Source organism: Lycorma delicatula, chromosome 7 (genome assembly GCF_047948215.1).
Source record: "Lycorma delicatula isolate Av1 chromosome 7, ASM4794821v1, whole genome shotgun sequence".
In the NCBI taxonomy this organism is placed as follows: Eukaryota; Metazoa; Arthropoda; class Insecta; order Hemiptera; family Fulgoridae; genus Lycorma; species Lycorma delicatula.
This window is the reverse complement of record NC_134461.1, coordinates 111,015,390-111,043,017: the sequence shown is the minus strand read 5'-3', so window position 1 is coordinate 111,043,017 and position 27,628 is coordinate 111,015,390. Positions and strand designations below refer to the sequence as shown.

At 27.2% G+C, this 27,628-nt stretch overlaps 1 protein-coding gene across 1 annotated transcript; it reads right to left on the bottom strand.

The window, feature by feature from the left end:
* LOC142328358 (prostatic acid phosphatase-like) lies at nt 1-27,628 on the bottom strand. Its single transcript, XM_075372066.1, has 7 exons — nt 27,503-27,628; nt 22,294-22,395; nt 19,167-19,403; nt 13,701-13,883; nt 11,215-11,338; nt 2,114-2,319; nt 1-153 (listed from the first exon to the last, which is right to left on the bottom strand). The coding sequence occupies exons 1-7, from the start codon at nt 27,626-27,628 to the stop codon at nt 13-15; spliced, it is 1,119 nt and encodes a 372-aa protein (XP_075228181.1). The 3' UTR covers nt 1-12.

Below are 27,628 nucleotides of genomic sequence, written 5' to 3'. Positions count from 1 at the left end.
TTAGTGATTTCATTATTCAAAGCATTGTGTACTCCAGTCAACTGATCTGACATATTCTGTTATACTTAGCAGTTCATCCAGTGGGCAGGGTATTGCACACTTAGGTATATCTAACTCATAGTGTTCTACCTCAACAGAATGTGAATATAACATCTGTCCGTAAAGAAATTATAAATAAATACCTTATTAATAAAATTAAAATTAAATAAATACCTTGTAACAAAATTATTAACTATGATAATTATTAGTTATTACTTTTTAAGTTACCTATTATTAATTAAAATGTAACTCAGTTTCATTGTAAATAAGGGCTTTAATTAAATGTCTTTTTTTATCTCTTTAAGGAAGACTGGATTAAGGAAGAGACTTCAAAGTCTTTCCTTGTCTTCAAAGTCAGGAAAGTGGAGATTTTTCTATTTATTTTTGGGGTAAGTGACATGCCAGTTTCTGAACAACACAATAATGATTGTCAACAGTAAAATGAAGAGTAAACACCGAACATCTGTGCACAATGTAAGAATATAAGTACATGAAAAGGGCACAGCAAAGATGACTTGCGTTCATATTGTGGCACCCTTGATGATGTTGAGCATGTGATTTTCCCGTGCGATAGGTGGATGAATCCAAGGGCATGGTGTGGGAGGTAATGGGCCCAGTAAACATGAACAACGTAATTGAAGTCATGCTTACTACCGCCGAGAGATAGAATGGGGTCTACAATATGGTGAGGAATGTCATTGTGGTGAAGAGGACTGAGCAATATGATGGGAGATCAGCTTGTGGTGGTAAAGTGACCATCTGCGTCAATCAGGTTAGGTTAGACCAGGCTAGGTTAGGCCCAGATGCAGATATATGTGTTCCATCAATACCTGCGGGACTTTGCTGAGTTCCTTTCCGCTCCTTTCTGACAGGTTATTCTGAAATTGACACCGAAAATTGTGTTGTGCTTATGGGTTCAATCTTTGTGTTTTGTAAAGGGGTTTTAGTTGATGAGAGCCTGATATAATCTGTGAGGGCAGATGGTGTTTGGTAGAGATTTCCTCTCCTCTAACGTAAAACAAAAAATATACAGCAACAAAAAGGTACTGAAGATTAAAAGAAATGAATGTTTTCTCAAAATAAAGGAAATCTTTATGCACTTAAGGAACCTTTAATGTTAAAGCTTTTATGTTGTAAAATTTATTAAAATTTGTGAGAATTAATATTATATTCTTGTTTATTTTGTATTTATGTTCACGTAGAAAATGTAATAATCCAATCAAAATTCAAAATTTTACTGTAAAGTAACAAATTCAACTTAACAATATTTATGATTATGTGGGTAATGAAACAACTGAACGTGTAAACTGGAATGTAATGTTTGGAATGTATGATTATTTGGATTAAGTTGGGGACTGAAGTAATAAGAATATCCATTATTAAAACAATAATAATTTGCTCATTATTATCAATAAGAGATATCATTATGAAAATATCATGAAATTATATCATTATGAAATGATCTTAAAACTTTTCTACCAAAATTTACATGTTTTTCTAAAAAGTACAGTATTACAAAAGTTTAATCTTAACAAATTTGGGAAAAGGGTTTTGATTTTTACTGTGCATTTATTAGTTTTCTGTTGTTTAAAAGCAACCAAATACAATAAATTTTATAATCAAGGAATGTGTTAATCTTATGTAACTTAAACACTACTCCATCAGCAATCTGGCATCCCAATACAGTTGACTGATGTTATTGGAGTGGGATTTGCATCTAGTTTTCAGCAGTAAAAGTGTCCTTCATCAGTTCTCGAGTTAGTTTCAGTGTCAGTACACTCTTCTGTTCTGTAGACATTTGTTCTACTGAGAGAACAGTGAGATAGTTGTTGTCACCAGTGTTAATATGAAAGATGACCATTTTCCTGGTTTGTCTTTAATGCAATTTAATTTTATTTTTTATTATAATTATAACTTACTATTTTCAAAAATATTATTTGAAGTATTTTTTGAAAATATATTTTCTTATTTTCATAATTAACTTTACCAACTTCAAAATTAACTACTATAAACATAATTTTTTTAAATTAAACATTGTATGAAAAGATAGATCAGTGATTATAATAGTACTTACTTTTACGTAATATTTTTTTTGTAATTGATGCAGTTCAAATATTATAGATGCTCCAAAGTCTGGGTGTATAAAATCATTAATATCTAATGCTCTTAATACATTTATAATTGAGAGATCATGGCCTGAATATAAAAATAGTTTCTTATCTTTTATATGACCTTCAGACTTTTCTTTAAATTGGTGACTTATTTCTTTAACCATAGGCCCTGAAATTTGAATGATTTTGACACTGTTTCAAAGATAAACTTTAATACTTTATTTGTATACACACGTGCATTAACATGCGTGCACACACACACACACACACACACACACACACACACACACACATCTATATATATATATAATAAAATATAATATAAATAATTTGAGGGAAAGAATTGTAGAATACTCTCGTAGTGTTTTTCCTACCTGGTAACAGATGACTAAAAGGAGGGTAGCAGATTCATTGCAGATATTTACACCTCTGTTGCTGTGTCTGATATAGTGACATACCAGATTTGTTATAATTAATCTATTTACAGGTCAGCTAAATTTTCTCTTGTTACATAATCAAGCTTTTTCAGGGTGTGACCTGTTACAGAACACACTATAACTCAGAACATTTGGTGATTTTATATAACCATATCACAGTAAGTTTGCAGAGTTATTCAGTTCACTAGTTCTTGTGAGACTCATGTGGTAGAAGAACCAAGTATAAAAAAATCTGAGGCGTTTCATTCTCAGAATTTGTCTGGCGGGAGGTTAATGTAAATACCCCTATACAGATAATTTTGAAAAATAGACGAATCAAGATGTTTGTAAAAGAAGTTCTTTATGGTACACTACAGATAAATTTATTGTAATTTCTAAGAAAGATTACTGTTTTATCAAAGATAGTTCTTTCTATATTACTATAGCAATTACTGCAAGCATTGGTGGTTTGGTCGGATACTAGAAAAACAATTTTTGGCCTGCTGGTGGAAGTGGATAATAATTAATAAGTAAAAAAGCTGCTAAAAACTTACAAATTTAGAAAAATTTTAAATCACTCTCCCCTAATGAAATTTTTAAAAAAGATGTTGCTATTACTAAACATTTTCTTAATCACACCAAAGAAGAAATCAGCTGAATTATCTTCTAAGGAAATAATAGTGAATAGAAAGCTAATGATGAATGTGAATAGAAGACTGATAAGAGAAAGACAAATGATTTCATCAGCATCTCATTTCTGTCTATTTCTTTTAATCATAGAGTATGATTTAAATTTAACCTTACAAATATCCTTGTCTTTACTCTACCTTAACTTGATTCTAAACATCATCTTTAAATACTATCTATAAGAAATAACATTTGAAAAATAATCTTTATTGTTTTTTTTATACTAGAAGGTATTTTAATATTATTTTATGATCTGTAACTATGTCTGAACTTAATCTAATGCTAAATTACAGAAGAACTTTTACTATTTTTATTTAGAAATGTTGTGTGATGTTCTAAAAGTTCTGTTCATCATATTGTAGAATGCTAGTTTAATGAAACTATTAATAACTCAGAATTGTTTGGTATAAATTATAATACGCAGGTTTTATGTAAGGATATATATTATTTAAAATATTAATGATTTTAATAGTTAAAAAACTAATTTTATTATTATTACTAATTACATAGGTGAATTTAATTTATATTAGAAATTAGTTTTTAAAACATTATTGGATTTATTTTTAATTTCCATCATAAAATTCTCAATATCATCAACATGTCAGAATTTAAATAGTATTTTATGGGTATTTTTTATTGACAAAAATTTCTACTTCTGTAAAACCTTGTGTAACCTCACTGCTATACGAGGTTATGTTAACCTCACTGCTATTGCATGTGTATCTGTGTATCATGCTGTGTGCATTATGTGTATCTGCATTTATCTGTGTTAAAAAACATGTTTAAAAAAATAGGTAAAAAGAAAGGATAAAATTTTTTAAGGATTGAGTGATTTTAAAAAAGTTTTTAAAGAAGCTCTGTTCAATTGTTCAACATAATAGTTCATTTAATTTTTGAAATTAGCAAATTATTTGTGCTATAAAAGTAAACTTAACAATAAAATATAATTAATGAGTTTTTCATTAATTTTTTTTATTTATTGCGATTTATCATTATGTACAATTTTATACTCATAAAATATACTTATTACACATTTTATATGCACAACAACAGATGTAATAAGAAATTGACTTATGACATGACTTTAAGAGTTCAGTTACTATATATCAGAATTCTGATTTTTATTATTGGTGTTTATATTCTTTTAAAATTGTATAAACTTTTTTACTTTGCTTCTCACATTACTGTTCATTCCTAATCCTTACATGACACCTTATATTCCTCCTTCATTTTATCCCATTCTTTCTTATCTTTAATTAGTAGATGCCATACTACTCCTCTACACACTTCTTGAATTCAGCTTCTGAATTGTCAGATGATCTTCCTGCACTTCTTTAAGAGGTCATCAGATATCATTCTACTATCTTTTTTCACCTCTTCTCTTCTGTTATTCTTATCAGGTGTTCTGCTTAGTTCTCACAAATTATTTTACCCATATCTTCTAGCACTGTCTCTTTCTTTATATCCATTCCTTACTCTTTTTGTCCTTGATTTGGTACAAGCTAATTTTATTAAAATTTTCATTTATTTATGATCTTGTCTGTCAAGTCCGAAGTTTTCTATTCCACGTAACAGTACTGGAAAGATACATATTTCAAAGTTTCCTTGTAAGTCATCTAAATATGTATTAAATTTGTTAAATGCTCTCAGACAAGTTCTATTCTCAATATCTCATGTTGTCCTGAATTCAGAATTAATTGTCCCAGACATGTAAAATAGTACACAATCTCTATTTTCTCTTAGTTTAACTTTGAAACCTCTTCATTAATGTGTATTATTTTGTTTTCTTACAATTTATTCTTAGTCCAATAATATCACCATATTTTTTCAAATCTTCTATTGTTTCCTTAATTTCTATAACATTTACTGATAAATACTATTAAGTTATTCTCATTTCTTCTTCTTGAGGAGTTTGATGAAAAAGAGCTTTAACCACAAAAGGCCCTTTTTCCATCAAAGTGTTATTTGTTTCTGCCATGTTTTCTTCTATAAGCCTACCATTAATTATTTCTATATGTCTATTAAAAATTTTGCAGCAACAGTATTTATCGAGCTGCATTGTTTGCTCTTCATGTCTGTATTACTTATGCCATAGGCTGGATATACAGGTTACTGCAAATGAGTTCATGAGAGTGTTTAAAATTTATGTGATAATGAACTGTTGTAAGTCTAACTGCCATCAAAAAATAAGTGACTAAATGAAAAGTTACATTTTTACATTTTACAAATAAAAAGTGACAATGAAAAGTGGGAAACAACAAGATGAACATTTATCAAAATGCTTAAATGAAAAGATGTTCAACAAAGTAAGGTTGAAAATAAAAATCCTCATAAATGTAATCTTATCTTGGAAATATAATCTTGTTCATGAAGGAAAGCATGACGAAAGTTTATAGAAGCTTCCTAAGAAACTTGTTTAAAATTTCTATAAAACAACTTACAATAATATAGCAGAAAATTGTTGAAAACATGGGCTTTAAAGAAAGGCAAGGGACTCATCATAACCATCCTCACAAAATAGAACAGAATATTTGGATTTCAATTAAGAATCATTTGCTAACAATCCCTCACAAAGAATCTCACCACGAGTTAAAAAAAAAAAATGAAAAGAAAATATTTTGAAAATCTACAACTTGATGTACTCTTAACTCAACTTTTAAAATTATGTTGAAAACATATATTACATATAAAATTATGTTACAATATTATGTTGAAACAATGGGGAAGAATCTTAGAATGAGATACCATTCCTATAAGTATTTTAAAAAATTAGGCTATTCTTTTAAACTTACAAAAAGTGATTTTTGCTCAAAAACTTCTGTTTTGTTAGAAAATGATCTGTTGAATCCTTTGAAATTACAATACGACATCTAAAAAAATTTAAAACACTCAATTCTGTTAAAAAAGACTATTACTTTTTCCAAAGGACTTGACAAGAATAATATTTTGATGGTAGAGTTTAATTTTGTTCAAAATCAGCCACTTTTCTTTCTTTCTCTTTCCTGTTTAGCCTCTGGGAATTACCATTCAGGTATTACTTCAGAGGATATGTATGAGTGTAAATGAAGTGTAATCTTGTCGACCATTCCTGAGACGTGTGGTTAATTGAAACCCAACCACCAAAGAACACTGGTATCCACAATCTAGTATTCAAATCTGTATAAAAGTAACTGCCTTTACTAGGACTTGGACACTGGAACTCTCAACTTCCAGATCAGCTGATTTGGGAAGATGCATTCACCACTCTCAAAATTAGCCACTGCCATGACTAAACTGTACAAGCCAATTTTACAAAAGATCATTGTAGATGTTTTGTTTAATCTTTACCTTCGTAATGACAAAAGGTAGTACATTTTACTACTATTATGAATATGAATCAAAAAAAGGTGCAAATGCAGTATGTTCACTATTACTTGATTTTGTGACAGAAAAGCTGTATCCAATATTTAAATCCATTATTTTTTTATCTGATGTGGCTGGGGACCAAAATAAAAATCTGATTATGTCAAAATTTTATAGTCTGTTAGCTTTTACTAAAAAGATAACAGTGATCCAAATATTCCCTTTACGAGGCCATAGCTATGACCAATGTGATTGAAACTTTAGCATGTACACCAAAAAATTACAGATGATTGAAAATATTTAGTATCAAAAAATACATAGTTATTTTAAAAAAACTGTTGTGATGATCCAGAAGTATTTAACATTAAGCATGGAAACTCTATTATCAAAAACGTATCATCTGGTCCTGAAAAAATATTTTTTTACGAAAACAAAAATGACTTGTTTTCAATTCAGAAATAAGTAAAAATTGTGAATACTATTAATGGAACTGTACTGACACTCAAAACTTATAAATGTATTGTGGGACCTATGCCATTTCTATTTCTTAAATCATGCGTTGTAAATGATAAAATAGATTTTGAGCTGGATGCTTAAGGGATACTTTCAACAGCAAAATTTGAAGATTTTGCTGTTGATATTCAACAGTAAAAAACATATAAGATCTCTTACATGTTTTTTGCCTATAAATAAAAATTACATTTTATGAAGATATAATCCAGAATGTTTTAAATTCTGATAAGAACATATCTAATGATGGTATTGAGGATGGTGTTGAAAGCAAATAAAAATACAATTATTTTTCAATTTTATAAATATGCAATGATGAGTTAGATGTATATTTTCCAAATTTTTTATAAGGAATCAATAAATAATGATGAATAAATATGTCCAATATATCAACATCATTGTGAAGGAAAAAGGGGCCCTGTAGAAAGTTTTTTATAAAATCTATAAATGTTATTTCAACTGAGGAAATTTAATTCTATTAAAATTAATTAATTTTACAAAACAACAGGTACAAGTTTTGATTAAGTAAAGAAATAGCCTATAAATTGTAACAAATAAATTTTTAAATTGACAGTAAGATTTTTGTTGATATTTTCTCAGAACATTTGCACGTAGTCCAATCTTCCATCAAACTCTTTAATTGTTGTTTCCTCATATATAATTTTATGCTTCTATTCTGCCTTTGAAGTCTCTTCTACTAGAAGAGACTTCATCCGATGTTTTCTTTAGCCAGCACTACTTCCATTTTTTTCTGATAATTTTGACAGCTCTGTGTACTTTGTTTTTGTTTTGCTTCTTTTCATTTTATTCCTTTTTGCATTAAATTCTTACCATGTATAACTAAATAATACATCATTTCTATCTACATCCCTTTCTGTTCAATCCCAACTTATTGAGGCTCTTTTTTAGGATTTGTTGATAATTCAAAAATTTCATCTTCTCTGTTTTTGATTTTCTCTTTTTATGCTTTGCTATCTATTTTTCCAACTGCTCTTTAATCCCTTATACTATCCTTAACATTTTATGATCATTACCTAATCTTATTTTTCTCTTATCAACATCCTGTACAATCACTTTCTTATTTGAAATAAAATTATCAATCTTATTTTTTGTTTACTCAAACTAATCCATGTCCATTTATTTTAATTTTTCATGAAAAATGGATTCATTACATACAGATTATTTTCTTTAGTAAATTCAATTAATTGTTCTTGTTCATTTCTTTCTCCCAAGCCAAATTGTTCTGTTACCTTCTCACTCTTTTTATTTCCTATTTTATTAAAATCTCCCTTTATTGCTATATATTTACTTTCTTCATTTAGTACCATTCTCAAATTATCATAAAAATCTTCTATATTACTTTCTACTGCTGTTGAGGTTGGTGCATACACTAGTACAAATTTCAGCCTTGGTTTTCCATTTTCTATCCTAGATATTAATTGTTATGTTCTAGGAGTGTTTGCTTTCTAGGCTAATATATTCTTCAATTAATGTATTCTTACTGCTGCTTTAATTAATTAAAAATCCTTCTCCACCCTAAGAAGGATTTGTTCATTAAAATATACTATTGTCTTTTTCTAAGTCTATGTACTGCTTCTCACTTCTTACTTTTGCCAAACCTAATGTATCTCATTCTACATTTTCAATTTCATACACAATTCATTCATCTTAGAATTATTTTTTAATGCCTTGAAATTATAACCATATATATATTTTTTTAATGTTGTTTAGATCTAACTTATGCTGGTTATTCTCTTTTTGCAGTTAATCCTGACTTAATTGGTACATTTTTTCTCACCATATAATCACAATCACCAACTTCCCTTAAAATTCTATTAATTAGTTTTTCACTGATTCTCCACTAAGTCCTCAACAATTCTGAACTTTTATGATTTGAATCTACTGAGATAAGTTCAGAGTTTCCTACTGTTTTACTTTCTTTTTTTTAATTTTAATTTTTACATTCTTTACCTCAGATTTCTTGTGTAATATTAATGATGTTCTTTTATTTCTCATATTTTTGCTGAGGTCTCTTATCAGTTTTGATACCCAATCCATTTAAATACCTATATATCTTCAAAATTTCCCCACATTCCCACTATTCTTGTAATTTACTAATATAATTATATTCTGTAAATTTTTGCCTATTCATCCTATAAATATAATTTTTTCCTCTCTTTCTGTTACCAAAACATCTGTGCAAATTACACCAACTTTACTTTGTACAGAGTTTTCCTCATAACAAAAAACCAAGTTCCCTTGAAAACTAGGTTATTTTTCTGAAAAAAGTTTTCTATTATTACAATTTTCTCATTTATTCTACTTAATGATAAATTAAGCTCATTTAGTGATAAATTCCCTATAGCTGTTTCATATTTGTTTTTTAATTTTATGTTGTTACAAAATCATCTGATGAAAGTACAAAATTTGGAAAGTGACATGTAGGATGATGAAGAGTAACATAGCTGTACAATTTTAGAAAAGGGTTTAATTATAAATAAAATCAATTATTTAAAGCAGATAAGCTACAAATAATCATGAAGGCCACCAAGCTTTGTTTGAAGAAGGAACAATAATAACAAAATTTCACTGTATTTGTACCTAATACATAATATTTTTCCACATGAACAAGCAGTGAACAATAGAAAAAGTTAAACAGTATACTAATAAAAACAAAGAATTTATTATTATTTTGTATTACAACCCTTGTTTTGTATGATACTGAACTACTACATTTAAAAACATGACACCTGCTACCTGCTTCAGCACAGTATATTTTTGTATTTGTTTAAACTTTAACTGCTTTAATAAATGATTAATTTTATTTTTAAAAAAACTTTTTTCAACCTGATTTTCTCATCTTTATTATTAAAAAGTCTTACTTCATTTACTGTACTCAAGTTTCCATTCTTCTAACCTTATTTTAAATTACTAAATATTTAATGAAAGTCTGTGCTGATGTTCACTCTATGATGTTCTAAGCTGAATTAAAATTAATATGGAATATTATGTTTAAATACTTGTATAGATGGTATTGATGATATTTTAAATGTACTGGTATATAAGTTCTATCTTTCTATGTACTAAAAAAAAAAAAAAACTGCATTGATACTGTAAAGGAGAAGTTAAGTTATAAGAGTAGCATTAGTAGCACTTTTCATGTATATATCCACTTACTCGTACTTTTTTTGGTGTCTCAAATTATTTAGAATTTTTTCTGAATTATCAGATAAAGGAGTGATTTAAGTCTACTGATGTAACAAAATGACCAATTCAACTGAAATTGTAAAATAGATTTAGAATAGAGATAGTTTTAAAATATTTGTTTTTAATAATTTATTTTCATTTTTTTTTTACAAATAATAAAAATAAATAATAAAAATGTATTACTTTATTTTATTTTTATTATTAGACATTATTATTATTTTTATTTTTATTTAGAGATTATTTTTATTTTTAGATATTCAGTTATATTGGATATATTTATTACTATTTCTCAAGTATATTTTAATAAAAATGATTACTCTGCTGGTAGTATTACTCATTAAATTATCATTTGTAACAGAATTTAAGTATTATTGTTTATATTAAATGATTGCTGGTTGATCGAAAGAAATAATTATATTACTTGTATTTATACAACCTTTGCTACTTTCAATTTTTACTGATTTCAAAAATGAGTTTTTTCAAGTTTAGAATTTTAAAATAATTATAAAATGAATATATCAATAGTCATAATACTCATATGACATTAACTAAGGAGCAAGTAAAGTTGATTGGACAAAATTTGATTGTTTTTTCCAATCAGTTTTCCACCTACTGTTGGTCTGGATATATGTGTACAGACAAAAGCAATTACTGCTACCAGCTTGCAAGGCTTGATGTAGCAGCAGATGTAGAAAAATATAAGTGTAAATGTAATGGTAAACATGTAGTCTAGAACAGGCTCACGTCAACCAATCCTGAAATGTATGATTAATTAAATCCCAACCACCAAAGTACATCATATCTATAGTCTAGCATTCAAACCCATACCAGATAAACCAAATTTAATAATCAATAGAAATAATTACAGCTAAAAATACAAGTTTGTTTTTTTTTTAAATTACCTCCATAAAATCTTTTTAAAATATCATTTGCAGTGTAACTTAAAGCACAGAGATTACTTTTGTCTTTCATTCTGTCAGGAAAAACTGGTATTGTCCATTTTGGTAAGATAAATCCATTACGTTCCTAGAAATTATTAAGTTTATCATTTTATTATATTTCTAAGATTTGCTACATGTCTGAATATAATGTGTACACATGCATGTCTGTCTATGGGGTGAAATCATTTTATATTGCCACATAGTCAATCTCTATAAATGATTAAATTACTTCCTTCACAGTTCAATACAATTATAATTGTAATTCTGGAAAGGTAAAAAGTTTTATTCTATGAATAGAGTGAACATTATTGAAATGCATTTTCATACTGGTACATGGTATTATCATACCATGGTAGATAATAAAGGTTTTTAATTTATTAACATTGTATATATATATATATATATATATATATATATATATATATAAAAAATGAATGTTTGTCTGTCTGTATGTCTCTTATGCCTTCTTAAACCGTTCATCTGATAGCAATGAAACTTTGGGGAATGGTTGGATGTATACCAGGGAAGGTTTCTGAATTAGTTTGGACTCGCTAGGTGGCGCTGGCGTTGAGATATTTTGAAAAATTGTATTTATGGTCTGATTTGCCTCATATTCAGAATACATGTTACTTACATGGAAAGAATTATCTCTGCAAAAAATGAACCCGCTAGATGGTGCTGGGGTTGAGATATTTAGAAAAATTATATTTATGTACTGATTTGGTTCATATTCAGAATATGAATATTAGTTACGTGAAAAGAAATATTTTTGTAAAAACTATACCCGCTAGGTGGGTATAGTTTTTACAAAAAGATGAATAATTTTTACAATTAAAAAATGAAGATTATTTTTCTTTGGACACCTTTTTAGAATGGTCAATAATTGTCTTACAAAACAAATATTTAATTATTTTTATATAAGAAAAACTGAAATTAATTGAATGAAAGAGGTTAAAATCAATCTCAAAAACCAAAATATCTCAGAATATGAAATGTCAGATAGAAAAATTTATGAAGAGAAAACTGGATTTTCAAGAAAAAGAAAGGGATAAAGATAATGGTGATCAAAAATGATCGAAAGAAAGAAGAGAGCAAGCTCAAAGAATGTAAGAATATTGGGCAGAAAACTGCAAAGAAGGTGAAAATTGTAACACGATCTTTCAGAGGTCAAAATCAAAAAGAAAAAATTGAGTGTTAAGGTTTTGCATTTTAGATAATAAAAATAATTAAATTATTTTGCTCATTGTTGGTAATTACATAAAAAAATATTTTACTGCATACTTTTACACACAATGTGAAGGTTTCAAACTTCAGTCATAAAATTGAGGCACACTAATGTGACATGTCATAAAGGAACAGATAATAATGTGTACCTGCTTGTTCAATCAAAGGTTGAGTCAATTCTTGGCTAGTCAAGAAAATTTGTAACAATTTAATCCCAGCATAGTTGAAAATAACCTAAGAACTTATAAGTGTAGTAAGAGTAATTAATGTGACTTTGGGAAAAAAGTTCATGTTAATATGCTGAACAGTTTGAATCATGTTAGGACAATAAATATTTACAAGAAATGTTTATACTATGGTAAGAACAGTATGGATATGGTAAGCAGTACTATGCTTATGAACAGTAAGGAATATGAAAATGTCAAAGTTCAGACAACCAAAAAAATGTATAATTCATCGGCTTAACTGCAACAAACACTAAGAGCAAAATTAATATTTCATGGTGGTTCTTTTAGGTCATATTTTTATGTTGGTTTTTCTGTTACTTGGACATCTCTAACAGTTACCATTAAACACTGTAAATACAAATTGTTATATAATTTCAAGTTTTCAAATGCTATGTGTAGTATATTATAAACAATTGTAATTAAAAAAAAAAACAATAAAATATTATTGTTAGGGTTTCCTTTGTTACCAAGAAGCATTCACACATTTTATGTTTCAGCGAGATAAATGAAATTAAAAATGCATTAATCGCTAACCTCTAGACCAGAATCTTACTACAGTCAGTGGATGTAAACCCTAAAATGCTGTTCATTCCATTATCTGAAATCTCAGGTGGTCAACTGGATTATAAAATCCTGTTCTTTACGAAAGTAACATGAAAATGTTATTTACAGACTGATATTTATGAATCATCTCTTCTGATATTATGAATTAAATATTCATTAAAAATGTTTCAATTACTTGATAAAAATGAATTAAACAAAAATACTAGAAATGCAGAACTTGCCAAACAGAATATACCCATAAAGCTCAAAATTATTTTCTGGAACAGTACAGTAGTAGAATTTTTTAACTCTTTTCAAGTTTAATTTTCTGTTTCAACAAAACTGTACCACCATCTTGGCTATGAAAGTATCCATCTCTAGATTATCACAATATTGTCCTTTAATAATTAAAATTTATTATTTTTAACTACTACAATTAAAAAAAAACCTTACTTCAGTTAGTAAAGTGTCATATATATATTGCAAATCACAAATTGTATTTATGCTTTCCCCTGTATATTTTGTCAAATATTTATATAGTTCTTTGTCTTCTGGTGTTTCATTACTGGTTATCTCTGAAAGTACTTTTTTATGTTCCGTCCAAAAACTGGGACAAGGAGCTAGTGGTGAAATTACCTAAAAACAACATTGAATAGTCATAAAAATTGTTCAACTACATTTGACAAAAAACAAATTAAACATAATTTAAATCAAATTATTTGTTTTATAAAGTCTGGCTTACTACTTCAAGACAAACCATTAATAATAAATAGGTCACTGTTATTCCATTCAGTGGTCACTCCACTGAAGATGGGATAATGTAATATGTTCCAAAAAATTTGCTGTAAAACTTATTAACTTTTCCAGAAAGTCTAACAGTAGAATCGATCAGTAAATCTATAATAATAGAATAACTATTATTAACTTTTATAATTTACAGTATCTAATTCATCATCGCATGCGCTTTTCACGCATTTATGTCATTAAAGTGTTAGTTTTTTTATTTTCAAACATTTTGAAACAATGAAAACCATCTCTTATTAACCCTTAGGGCTCGTATGTGCAACTGGACTTGAAATTGCATTTCTACCCTTCTACTCACATGTCTAGTCCCACTGAACAACTGTTTTAATCACGCTTTCTCGTTGTTTGAATTGTCCTAAATAAAATTCTAACTACATAGACTATTAGTTCAGTTTGTGCTGCACTCTTTACAACTGTAGTTGAACTATTTATTGAACAATGCTTTGGAATCGATCATTTTTACTAATAACTTTTATGTTATTCATTCCATATCTTGAAACTTATTTTTTCTTTTAGTCAAGTCGTATTAATGATTTTAAAATTATTTATTTTGTAATTTAAATTTAATTATTTCAGTAAATTAGTAACTGTATTTTACTTTAATTATTATATTTTTTATGAACGTTGGCATTACAACAGCTGATTTATAAGCAGAGTTTTTTGTTTACGTTCAGTGAAATATTATGTGGTGTTCTGCTTTGTTTTTTGTTTGAAATGGTCTCTTCATTATTTCTTTGCAATGATGATATTAGAATGGCGTAATATTGAATATGGTAATGCAACAAAAACCTGGTTCGCAGGATTGTTTTACTGATGACTGGTTGTGTGCTCAGCAGTTTTTCAAAGCTGTTTTTCTTGTGAAAGATTTTTCCAGATATTCTGGAACTTTTATGTCTCCTCAATCATCAGAACAAGCAGGGATGACAATAGGTCAAAAGATATAAAATATTGTGAGTTACCTGTCAGAAAATTTTGTTCATTAGTATGTCCCTGATGAGCACATATGTGTTGACAAGTCAACTGTTGGTTTCAAGGAGAGACTTTTTGCAAAAATGTACAATCCACTGAAGTGGTGTATAAGAGTTTATGTGTTGGCGGAGTCTTCTACTGGTTATATGTATGCTTTTGAGCCATATTTTGGTCTCAAACTACCACCAAATATTCGGATAGATCAGACCTTCCACTTAGTTCTCAGGTAGTAATACATTTAGTAAACAAACTGTCACATTCAACTGCTGGAAAGGGATTCCATGTTTACACAGACAGATTCTATTCTAGTATTAAACTGTCTGTTGAACTCCTAAAATTAGGGGTACATTCAACTGGAACAATACAAAGTAACAGAAAAGGCTTACCAGTTGGTATAAAATACAAAGAAAAAGATGAAGAAAGGGTCTTATTGAAAGAATGACATAGTAGTGGTTTTATCTTGGTAGGGTAAATGCCCTGTTACAATGATTTCAACTCTATACAACAATAAATTGCACAAAATTCAAAGAAGAGACAAAGGTGAAACAATAATACAAATCAGGAAACCAGTGGTTGTTTGTAAATGTAATGAATTTATGGGTGGAGTTGACTTGGCAGACCAATACTCTGCTGCTTATAGTTAAAACACTGGTCTGTCAAATGGTGGAGAAAAATTTTCTTTTGGCTTCTGGATATAGCAGTTATAAATAGCTAATTATTGTTTCAGTTGAAACCTATAAAACAAAAAGCAATGCGCATTGATTTGATAAAAAATTTATTTAGTGACTTCCACAACTCTTCTGGTCAGAAATGTGGAAGACTTTCAACTGACAAAGAAGACAGAGTCAATGGTAAACCACATTTCATTTACGCTGATGAAGAAAGCAAAACGAAAGACTGTGCAGTGGTAGAAATATGAAAGATTGGCGCCAGACAGTTTATTATTTTAAGACTTGTCTCTCTGTCTGCCAGATTTACATCCAGGATTATGTTTTGAATAATATCATACTCTAGAGACTTATAAGTGACTAAGGAAAATGTAAAATAATGTAAATATTTTTGTAAATAATATAAACTATGAGATTTAGCTTATGCAAAAGTAATATGTGAATATAAAAGCTGTAATAAAATTTGTACAAGGTAAAAATAATTTAATTTTTTGTATATATTTAGCATGCAAGACCTAAAAAAAATTAAAAAAAAAATTCAATTCTGATATAAATATATATTTTCTAATATTAACAACAATTTATTATAAGTATCATGGGATGTAGCTGTCAAGCTTGACCATTTAGATCAGAAGGTAAACCAATTTTAATTATGAGTGGAAGGCAAGCCCTAGTAAAAAAATTCAAGTGGTAAAGGTTAAGGTGACTTGATTTCAATGTAATTAGGTAATATCTTTTGAAGTCACTTTAAGAGTAATGTTTGAAAAAACTTGTAATCTTTATATTTCAATGTAAATACAGAATGGCAGAACAGAAACTCCCAAAGTTTTCAGTGTCAATAACACTGATTTAGTGAAATAAATGTCAACAATTCATCTCGGTCACATGAATGTTTACACATTAGAAATGTGATGGTGTATCCCCCACTAGTTTTGAATGTCCTGGCACTATTAACATTCACCTAGTCTGTTAGTGGGATCATCCAACTGTTAACCATATAACACAAATTGGGAAAGAATTAACCAAGAATTAGGAAAATGATGGCTAGTGGTAAAGAACAGTTTATCATTGTAGGAACATGAATTACAGCTCATATTGGTGGCTAAAAACAGTGTATTCAGACCTTAATAAAAAATAAAAGAACCATACAAGAATATGCAAAGGCATTATACAGAAACAATAAAATAAAAATTAAATATCTTTGAAATGAGATTTTAAATAACTACTCTATATGAATACTACATTTTGATGACATTAAAAACTAATAAAAAAAATTACCATTTTTTTAATAAAAATTATAACCATAAATTACAAAACATGATTCCATAATCTAGCCTTCAAGTTGTTTTTTTCTTTAGGATGAGAATCTATAGTCAATCATGAGAGTGTAGTAGTAGGGTAGTGCAGAGAAGCAGTTAATACATGGCTTTATTGGAGTAAATAAATTATATTTTTCCAGTTATTGTTATAAATAATTCAAAAAAATATTATTACTTGAAGGACAACAATGATCTGTAGAAAATAAAATAAGTATATAATAAAATCAGACTTATAGACTTCAAGTTTAAAATTCATAAAGAAAATAAATAAAAAAGTTTGTAAACATTATATAAATTAGAAATATTAAACGTGAATAAATTATATCCTCAAATTAAATTTCAATTACAATCAAAAATTTCGGTAGATATAGTTACACTGTATGGATATAAATTAATAAAAATATATTTTATATTAAATATAAAATAATTGAAGATATTTATATACAGATCTGAATAGGGTTTTTAACGTTTTGAAATGAAGTAAAAGATTATAATAAAAAGTAACTGAAAATAAATTTAGTAAATAAGTGAAACTAACAAACAGAAATATATCCATAATTCATTTAGTTTTAATACATTCATTAAGCTGAAAGATTATATTCAAATAAAAAAAAAATCAGGTATTAATTGCAACAATAAAACTTTAAAAATCAATTAAATAAAATGTAGTAAAAAGGTTAATTAAAAAAATATTAATTGTAAAATTATTAAATAAAATATGATATATTGGCTTATTGATTAAAATTTTACACTATACACTTATCAGTTAAAAATAATTTAATTTTATTTTAATATTTGGAAATCCTTATATATAGTACAACTTACTTAATGTGAAGCACTCGGGTAGCTACATCACTTTTCACGTAATAAGTCTACACACAGCTTATTAAAATACTGGATTGCCAGGTCAGGTCAGGATGGATTTTTAATGCAAACCTAACAATAGAATGGTGGCCATTGACTTTAATGAGGAGCAGTTAGCATTACAATGTGATTGGCTTTGTTTAGGCCACAGATTGTCAATGTGCTGTACAGGATAATAGTGTTTACCATTAGTTCCAATCTGATAAATTAACATTTGGCATATTTTATCAACTGTAAGTATTCAATTTCATGATGTGGTATCCCATACTAAAAATTTGATAAATCGGCTCAGTGTGTAAAAATTGTGGGTAATTTTTTTAATGAAGAAAACAATGTGATTTCCTCATAAAGAAGCTGTTAAGATATATCCCTCAAACTTTGCCATTTTGTTAGTTAAATTTTTTCATTTAACAGTGTTTTTACTTTTCAGAATAGAATTTATTTAGAAATAAAAAACCTTTACACTGCAGAATTTATGTGACAGTTTGTGTGAAAATATTATTGAAGATAGTGTGATAAATTTGGAAAATGATGACAACAGTTCAACAGATAACATATTATTGGGTATTGAAAAAATACATTCAGGGAACAAATACTTTCTTCTTTTTTACGTGATGAAATTTTAGTATAACTTAGTAGAAACATACTTTCTTAAAATTTTTATTTTTAAGGTAAGTTTATCATTTTATTAAAATTTTTTTATTTTTTATTAGTAGTTATTTTTACTTTATTTTTATGTTAAAAGTAAAGAGAATTATTTTTTTCTTAGATGGATTGCCGTAAATCAAATTAAATTAGAATCATCATACTGTTATGTTTTTGTTTGCTGCACGCTTTTGTGAAAAGAAGTATAGTATTATAACCAATATATATAATGTGTACAAACTTCTGTTTTAAATTAGTGTGTAAAAAATTATGTTTTAAATTATAGGATAGAAAACATTTAAGAATTCCATTATAATAGGAATGTATAGCATGTAGGGTACATGTTAACTTAAAATGTAGTTTAAAAAAAAAAAATTAAAAGCTTGATACAAAATTCATTAACATGAACAATTAAGCCAAAATATTTCCTTAATGTTACAAATATAATATAACTAAAAGGTGTTATTTTATGTACTAAGATTTAGTTGTAAGAAACACTTAGCATATAGTATTACTTGTAATGGAACATGTGGATAAATAAAGGTTTATACATTAAAAAAATATACACATCCAGACATATATATATTCAAAGAAAATATGACTGAATATTATTATTATTTTTGATAATGAAATAACTATAAAAATGTTACCATATCTTGAGTTGCAGGAACAGAATAAATTGGTATTGGTTGCCAAAGCAGTTTAAAATTCCAAATCTGTTCACGTATTGGAGGAAACATTGCAGCTAACAAAGCTCCAACACTCATGAGAGTTCTATCAAAATCACTGCTGTTAACTCTTACAGAATTTGCATAATATTTTGGTATAAATGTTTTGTATTTATTTCGAAGTTGTCCTCCCAAGTTATACAGTTGTTTTTTTCCTTTCTGTTAACATAAAGAATGAATAAAAAATGATTCAAAATAAAAGAAAATCATGTAGTATAAAACTGCAATTTTTCTAAAGGGATAGAAACTTCACTGATTAAGAATAGTTTAAGGTAAGAATCCTTCCATGTTATTCGTATTTTGAAGTACAGCAACTCTTTCAAATCTTTGTTTAAGAAAAAAATATCTATTACAATGATTTTTTATAATGTTCAGTAAAATATTACAAAAGAAAATTTTTAAGACATAAAATAAGTTTAGCATTTTAGAAGCATTTCTTTTTGTTGTGACTGAAAATATCAGCTAAATTAGTTCCATATTCCAAAGTCATAGAAACCTGACTTTTATTTGTGTATCGTAACTGAACATATTTTACTTTTATATAATATATACAAATAACATAAATATATATGTAACATATATATATATATATATATATATATATATATATATATATATATATATATATATATATGAAAGATGAAAAGAAAGTTTTATTAAGTTACAGTGATTATACTAGTTAATATAACTTAATTTGAAGCTTAAAATATAGATTATAATAAACTCTGCATAATGACAGAATCAAGGTTTGCAAAACAGCTCATAGAATAAATACTCTCGCTCATAAAGGTAATACTATAGCAAACAGATTTTACATAAAATCTCGTAAAATCTCATATTAGTGGTGAAAGAGTGACAGTATTATCTATTAAAAAATATTCTGGAAATGCAATTTTCATTTTTCAAGTCAATTTTTAGTAGCTTTTAATATTCTCAGATAGTGTTATTGGAATTCATTATGGTTATCAACATAGAAAGCTGGAAGTTAATCTTGCAGTTTGTAATTCTTTTTTTTTGACATTGTAAACAGTTTTTGATGTAAAAGTTGATTACAATGTTATTATGGAAAATAAAAATTATTGTCATGTTAATAGTGTCTTTGTGAACATATTAACATGTTATCCTATTAATGATTTACAAGCTCAGTTGAGGTACAGAAATGTTGTAGGCTTGCTGAAAGAGATTTTATTCTCTACAATTTTCCTTCAAACCATTTTTTGCCTTCGTTGACTTTGGAGAAATAACTTTTAAAAACAAATCTCTTAGTATTAACAATTATTTTTTCAAATTTGGGGCATCTAAATAAATTTATTTTAATCAGTAAGATCAAATTCAACAGAAGCTGATAAACCAAATCATGTGTAAAATTTGTTTACTAGTTAATAATTGCATGCATATGTAGAGAACTCCTCTCTTATATTGTATTATTCTATTGTTCACATATAATTATGGGGAAAAATTTTCAGGACAGTCAAAAAGAAATTGTACATGTATTGGAGTCTCCGTAGGGTTCTATCCCACCCCATGCAGAGGATTGAGGTCAGGGAGAGTGCTGCTGGGCTATATTGATGGTTGGGTGAAAATGGTCTTGGTTGTTAACATTCTATAAAAGGAAGATAATGTTCAAGTATCAATACTTGAACATTACAATAGGCTGGCACGATCAGTCATGCCAGCTAATTGTAGCTTACTTTATGTGTTTTTTTTATTTTTATACCCCTGGGACCATTGTTAGGTATTACTTGAGAGGATGAGATACAATTTTTGTAGCGTGTGAAAATTCCTTGCCTGACCGGGATTCAAATCCAGGACTTCTGGATGAAAGGCTGAGATGGTATCACTTGCACCATGGATATCGGCAATTGGGGTTTAAATGATTGTAATTCACTTCTATGTTCAGGATAGACAGGATGATAGTAATTTCAAAACTATAGTGATCAACAAAGTCAGCATTTTTCATGCTGACTCTGACAACTGATCTCTGCCTGTGACCCATCAGGTTAGATCTGTGGTTCTACTCAAATAATGTCTACTTTCATGTGTTCATGTGAATTTAGCTCACTGGCAAAACTTTTATTCATTTTTGTGTTGAAGCTGGGTAATTGTATGAATGTAAGTAAGATTGGCCATGTCCAAAATCAAATCAGAACAATATCTGCTGCTAACATAAGTTATTGCTTCATATGAAAACCCACATTGATGTGGAAGTTGGACTTACAACAGAGAATGCTTATGATGAGCACTTATTCAGAAGCACTAAATATTGTTAAGTGAACAACACTAAATATTCTTCCTTGGCTTACAGAATGATAAGAGTACTAAGAGGATATCCTGTAAGTAGAAGGTTATCCTGTTACCTGATGCTACTAATCCTGCAGTATCAGGTTTGCTACTAACTAGGGTTACAGATGATGGTGCTCATCATGGGGAAGGTGATGGATTAATTGAATATTGTAATTAACTTCTACCTAAAAGTAGGTATGATCTAATTGTTTTTTAACAGTTTGCTATTTTAATATCTTACACATTACACACATATATTAATATATATTGAAATTTGTACAATTTTTTTTAAGCAAGGGAGGAAATAGTTCAACAAGATTTATCATCATTGATTTTCTAAGGAGATTGTTAATATTTTTATTTGTGAAACTTCTCACATTACTGTTGCTGCAAGTTAATGTTTCTTTTATAATTTAAATCATGTTTACTAGCTTAACAAGTCTTAGAACAGAATTTTTTATTTTCTTTAATATTATATTATTATAATTATGAAAATAAGCAAGACTAATAATTTATCTAAAAAAATATAAATAATTAGTCTATAAGATATAAAAATAATTTTTTAACATCACTGGAAGGGTTAAGATTTAAACTTTGTTTAAATGCTGATAACGTTTAGAAACTTCATGAATAAATTAAAAAAAAATTCTAATCATCTTTCATGTTTTAAATAAATAAAAAATTAACAACATTAACTGTCACATGTTATTAGAGTTTCATGTTATTAGAGTTCTTGTTATTAAATAACACTGTGGAATTTACTTACATTTGTCAGCTGACCTAAACCAATTGGCCAGTATTTCTCTTGATCTTTATAAGGGTCATTTTCATAATGTTGTATGGGTGTTCTGAGACCATGACGATGAAGCTGTAACAAGTGAGAAGTATATATATATATATATTTTTTTTTTTTAATTATATAATAATTTCCACCTGCCAACTATTTTTATTATTATGTCTAGCACTTCGGATATTAATCCATCATCAGGAACATTTATGTATTATGCATTATAATTATTTCCTTCACAAATTAATATATTAAATGAATTTTGAATTTTAAAATCAAAAATTATAAATGCAACAAAAGGTAAAAATATTGTCGACGTCCATCATGTCAGTATGAAGTTCTCAACTGTTATGTTTATTAGTATGAATCAGTATAACCAACCTAAGAATCAAAATTGTTGTGTTTTATATATATATATATATATACACTAGGTGGCTAAAAAATAACTTACATTGCCCTCAAATTTTTTCCGAATTGAAATAACTGAATGTGATGTGTGGCATTCTTCTTTGGTTGACAGGGGGTGAAGGGCAACTCAACAATTTCAAATGGGACCATTAGTCTTTGATATATTATTTTAAAGAGTTCAATGAGATGAGAAAAATGATATAATTAAAACTAAATTCGAAATGTCCAATCCAAAATGGCAGTCAACAATGTGTTTGTTTCTGATAGCTAGAACTATGTTTGAACGTTCCAATTTAATTTTTTTGATATTTGACATATTCTGACTCTCTCTTTGAAAGTCTTTCTTGATAAGAGAGGTTAAATAAATGAGGGTTTTCTTGGGACCTAAGTCTGTTTACAGCCTCATTTGAAGTAAATGAGGCCTTGTCAGTTAACAATATGTTGAAGCAAGAAATAGTTTTGCTGTAAATCTCCATGCCTAAATTTCACTGAATTCAGCCCTCCTATCAAAATCATTTTCAATAAGTTCTTGTACTAATTGAAACTTGTATGTATAGTATGTTTGGTTTTTGAATACTTTTTGCCCTTACCATCTAGGTAAAATATTATTTCATGCAATCACTCTTGCCAATTGTTTATGTGTAGAAATTTCTGCTAATATTCCTCCTTCAGTAACTTCACCTATAGTGGATTGGCCAGGCTTTTTATCATCTAAAACACTAACAGTGTGTTGAAATTTTTCTATTAAATTTGTGACTGCAGTCCTGGAAATTGTAAATTGTATTATTAGGATACCGCACATTAAATGCATTAGCTATTCCTTTGTTTGTTTTTATTTCTCCAAATAAAAATACTATTTCTACTCATTTTTGAATTGAAAAAGTTTTTTTACCCAAGAGTTTTTTTTCGTAAATTGTCGTTTTTTAACCAAGTTAATAAACTAAACCAGGTTTCTAAGTCATATTAAACTTTTTTTAATTTAAAATAAGGTTTTTTTTAAATTGTGATTTTTTAATCTTTTCTACTCTTTTTTTCATTTTTTGATATTTGAAATTTAAATTTTTTTATGTAATTTTTATTTTTATTGAAATCCAACTTAGGAAAGCTGATCAACAATTAAAAAAGATAAGTTACACTTTTCAAAATTTATATTAATTGTTTGATTTTTTGATAAATTGCTAACAGATGTTTAAGAGTAACTGCTTTAGTATTATTTTTGGATGAGGTTTTGTGCTTTTTTATTAGTTAAGTTTAACCAAAAACATAACACTAATACAGTTACAGTTCAACATCTGTTAGCTATTTATCACAAATTCAAACAATGAATATAAAGTTTGAAAAATGTCGCTTACTTTTGTTTTAATTGTTGATCAGCTGTTTACTGTTGACATTGCCAACTTTTGAAATAAAAATTACTTTCCCAAAAGTTTCTTACGAAATCAAATTTTAATGTTATAAAATGGATGAATCAATTATTATTTAATTATCTTTTAATTCAAGACTAAGTTTTATTAAAATAAGAATTTGAAACATTTTAATTATTAATTTTTTCAATTTTTAATTAATGTAATGATATATTGATTTGCTGAGATCTATTCCTATTTTCAAAACTTTGATAAATAATATTATATGCACAATATAAAAAAATTAACTATGCCAAACAGTTATTGAAAGACACTGGAATACAATAAACTACTCAAAAATCATTTAGAAATAACTTTTCTTAAAACATAAAACTAGATTCTCATTTTTATTGTTAAAAGTCATCAGTAGTTATTGCATAACCAATAGTTATAAAAAAAAGTAAAAAAATAAATAAATAGATTGAAAAACATCATAATGAAGAATAATAAAAATTTTTGATTTGTAAACAATTCTTACAGAACTTGTAAAACTAACATTTATGGCAGTGGTATAAATAGATATTGAACCCTTAACTCCGATTGCTCATCTAGATCAAATGCATGCTTCTTGTGTTGTTGGGTAAGATAAAAAATTATCTTCAGAAAGATACCGTGAACCTTAAATCAATAAACAAATACCCCTTCCATGAAAAAATATTAAGAGAGGGGATAAACTCTAATTGTTTTTATTTATAAACTTTAAAAAGTCTATTAGAAATTGGCCCCCCAATACTATCATATTTTTTTTAAGTACATTTTTAAAACTCTTGTTTCTAATAGTCTAATTTTGTGACAGTCTCCAAGCAATCTTGAGTACAGCTGATTTATTCGGTCTTAATTTATAAATTTATATAATTTGTGTAATATATAAATATCCCCTGTATTGAAGAGTCTAATTTTATCTAGTTTCTGTCCAAGGACAGAGACTAATTTCCTAAAAGTGGCTAAGATATTGTTAAAGCTGTGATCTTTAGAATATATTTTATTATTTATTGAGTTTTTCATACAATTTTTATCCACGTTTTCTTTGATTCTGCTTGTCTATTATTCTGAAACAAAATTGTTTTTCACATTTCTTGGTGTTTGTGGTATCTTTATTGAATGTATTAAACTCAGCTGTATCTTTACAACATATTAATTTCTTTGCAAAAACTTCCAGATGAAGTGACATCTTGTTTACTTTGCAAACCAACTCATTAGAAGCTTCCATCTTATGGTAACTGTAATGAATAAGCATATTTCATTATCATAATGATAAAAGAGAATTGCGACTCCCACTGAAAAATTATTTTGCTCAACCCTTTATTATTACGTATTTGGAAAACCTATTTCATCATTAATGATTTAATACCTTCATTATTGAATGACAATGAGAAACTGATATGTATTAGCCTTTTAGAGTTATACATTTATTTAAAAGCTTTTTGTGGAGGTTTTCTATCATAAAGAATATTAAATGGTTAATGTTCTCCTCCCTTAAATTGAATGCATGGGAAGGGAAATCTGTTTAAGGGAGTGGTTTAAGGTTCATATTTTCTTTATCTTTCATAAAATAAATTTTAATCTTATATAACTTGTACATTAACTTATTTACTGTTACATAATACAATGTAATATGCATTTTACGTCATAAATGTTAGAATACTTTTTTACTTCTTCTATTATACCAGTATTTATACTATTATCCATTTACACATTTTGAATAATAAAAATATACATCAATATATTATCTACCCAATCTAGAATTTAATTCAGCTGTGGTTCTTTAATTTCTATACATCAGGTATGGTGTTATCAGGGTATGATATGTTACATAATGTTATAATAAAACTCTGATGTAAACAATTCTAATTATTATTCTTTGATTAAATTTTTTTTTGTCTTCAGTCATTTGACTGATTTGATGCAGCTCTCCAAGATTCCCTATCTAGTGCTAGTCGTTTCATTTCAGTAACCCTCTACATCCTACATCCCTAACAATTTGTTTTACATATTCCAAACGTGGTCTGCCTACACAATTTTTTCCTTCTACCTGTCCTTCCAATATTGATTAAATTAATGTACGTAAAACCAATCTATTTTAACAGAAAAATGTTCGAGTTTAATGATTATTTTTTTAAAAAATTACATTTTTATGTTTTTACTCAATGTTGGATCTCAGATGCCAATCTCTACTTCTTCAGACCTAATAATTGTGAATTCTAAAATCTGATGTAAAACTTTCTGATTATTATCAATAGTTTAATTTAATGTTAATAATAACACATCATTTTTGATGAAAAATGGTTAAATCTAATGATTATTTAAAAAAATAAACATTTTTATCGTTTCACTCAGTGTCGATCTCTACTCCTTCAGACATAATAAATGTGAATTTTAAAATCTCATGTAAACCTTTCTAATTATGATTGTTTGATTAAAGTAATACGAGAAAAACCAATTTATTTTAATGGAAAAATGTTTAATATTAGTTTAAAAAGTTTAATATTATTTAAAAAAATAAAACTTTTTATGGTTCACTGCTATGTCAATCTCATTTGCCGACCTCTTCTTTTTCACACTTAATAAATGAGAATTTTATAATTTGATGTAAAACTTTCTAATTGTTATCGATTGATTAACTGATTGTAAGTAATGACATATAATTTATGACAAAATTTAATCATTATTTAAACAATTGTAAGAATTTTATGATTTCGTTCATTTTCAATCTCAGTGACTGATCTCGACTTCTTCAGATTGAATAAATGTTAATTCTAATTGATGTAATGCTTTCTAATAATTATTGATGGATTTACGTATTGTAAGTAATAAAACATTATTTTTGATGAAATACGTTTAAAATTTTAAATTTGATGTAAACCTTTCTAATGATTATTGATTGATTATCTTGATGTAAGTAAAAACACATCATTTTTATGAAAAATGTTGAAATTTAATGATAACTTAACAAAATATAACAATTTTGTGGTTTTGCTCAATGTTGATCTTGAATGCTGATCTCTACTTTTTCACACCTTATAAATTTGATGTAAACATTTCTATTTATTTATTTATTTTTTTCTATTTATTACCTTAATGTAAGTAAACCCAATCCATTGTAATAGAAGAATGATGAGATTGAATTATTTTAAAAAAATATAACATTTTTATGGTTTTGTTGTATAATTCATACTACTTCAAGAGGTAAATTACTTTTTAAATATAATTACATTCCTTCTGTTGATAAATAATTTCAAAATTGATATCAGGATTAACTTAGTAGTTAATAATAATATGATATGTTTTAATTAAATATTATTTATCATTATATTAATGTTATGTAATATTGTTATTATTTAATATTAATTATTATTTATGCAAATATTCTTACTTACAACAGCAACAAGTTGCAGTGAATCAGGTTTAAGAGAATGCACGAATATCGTATCTCTTGACATATATATCATTATAGTAATTATTAATGAGAATACTTTTTCATCTTTGTTTAATAACTCCACCAT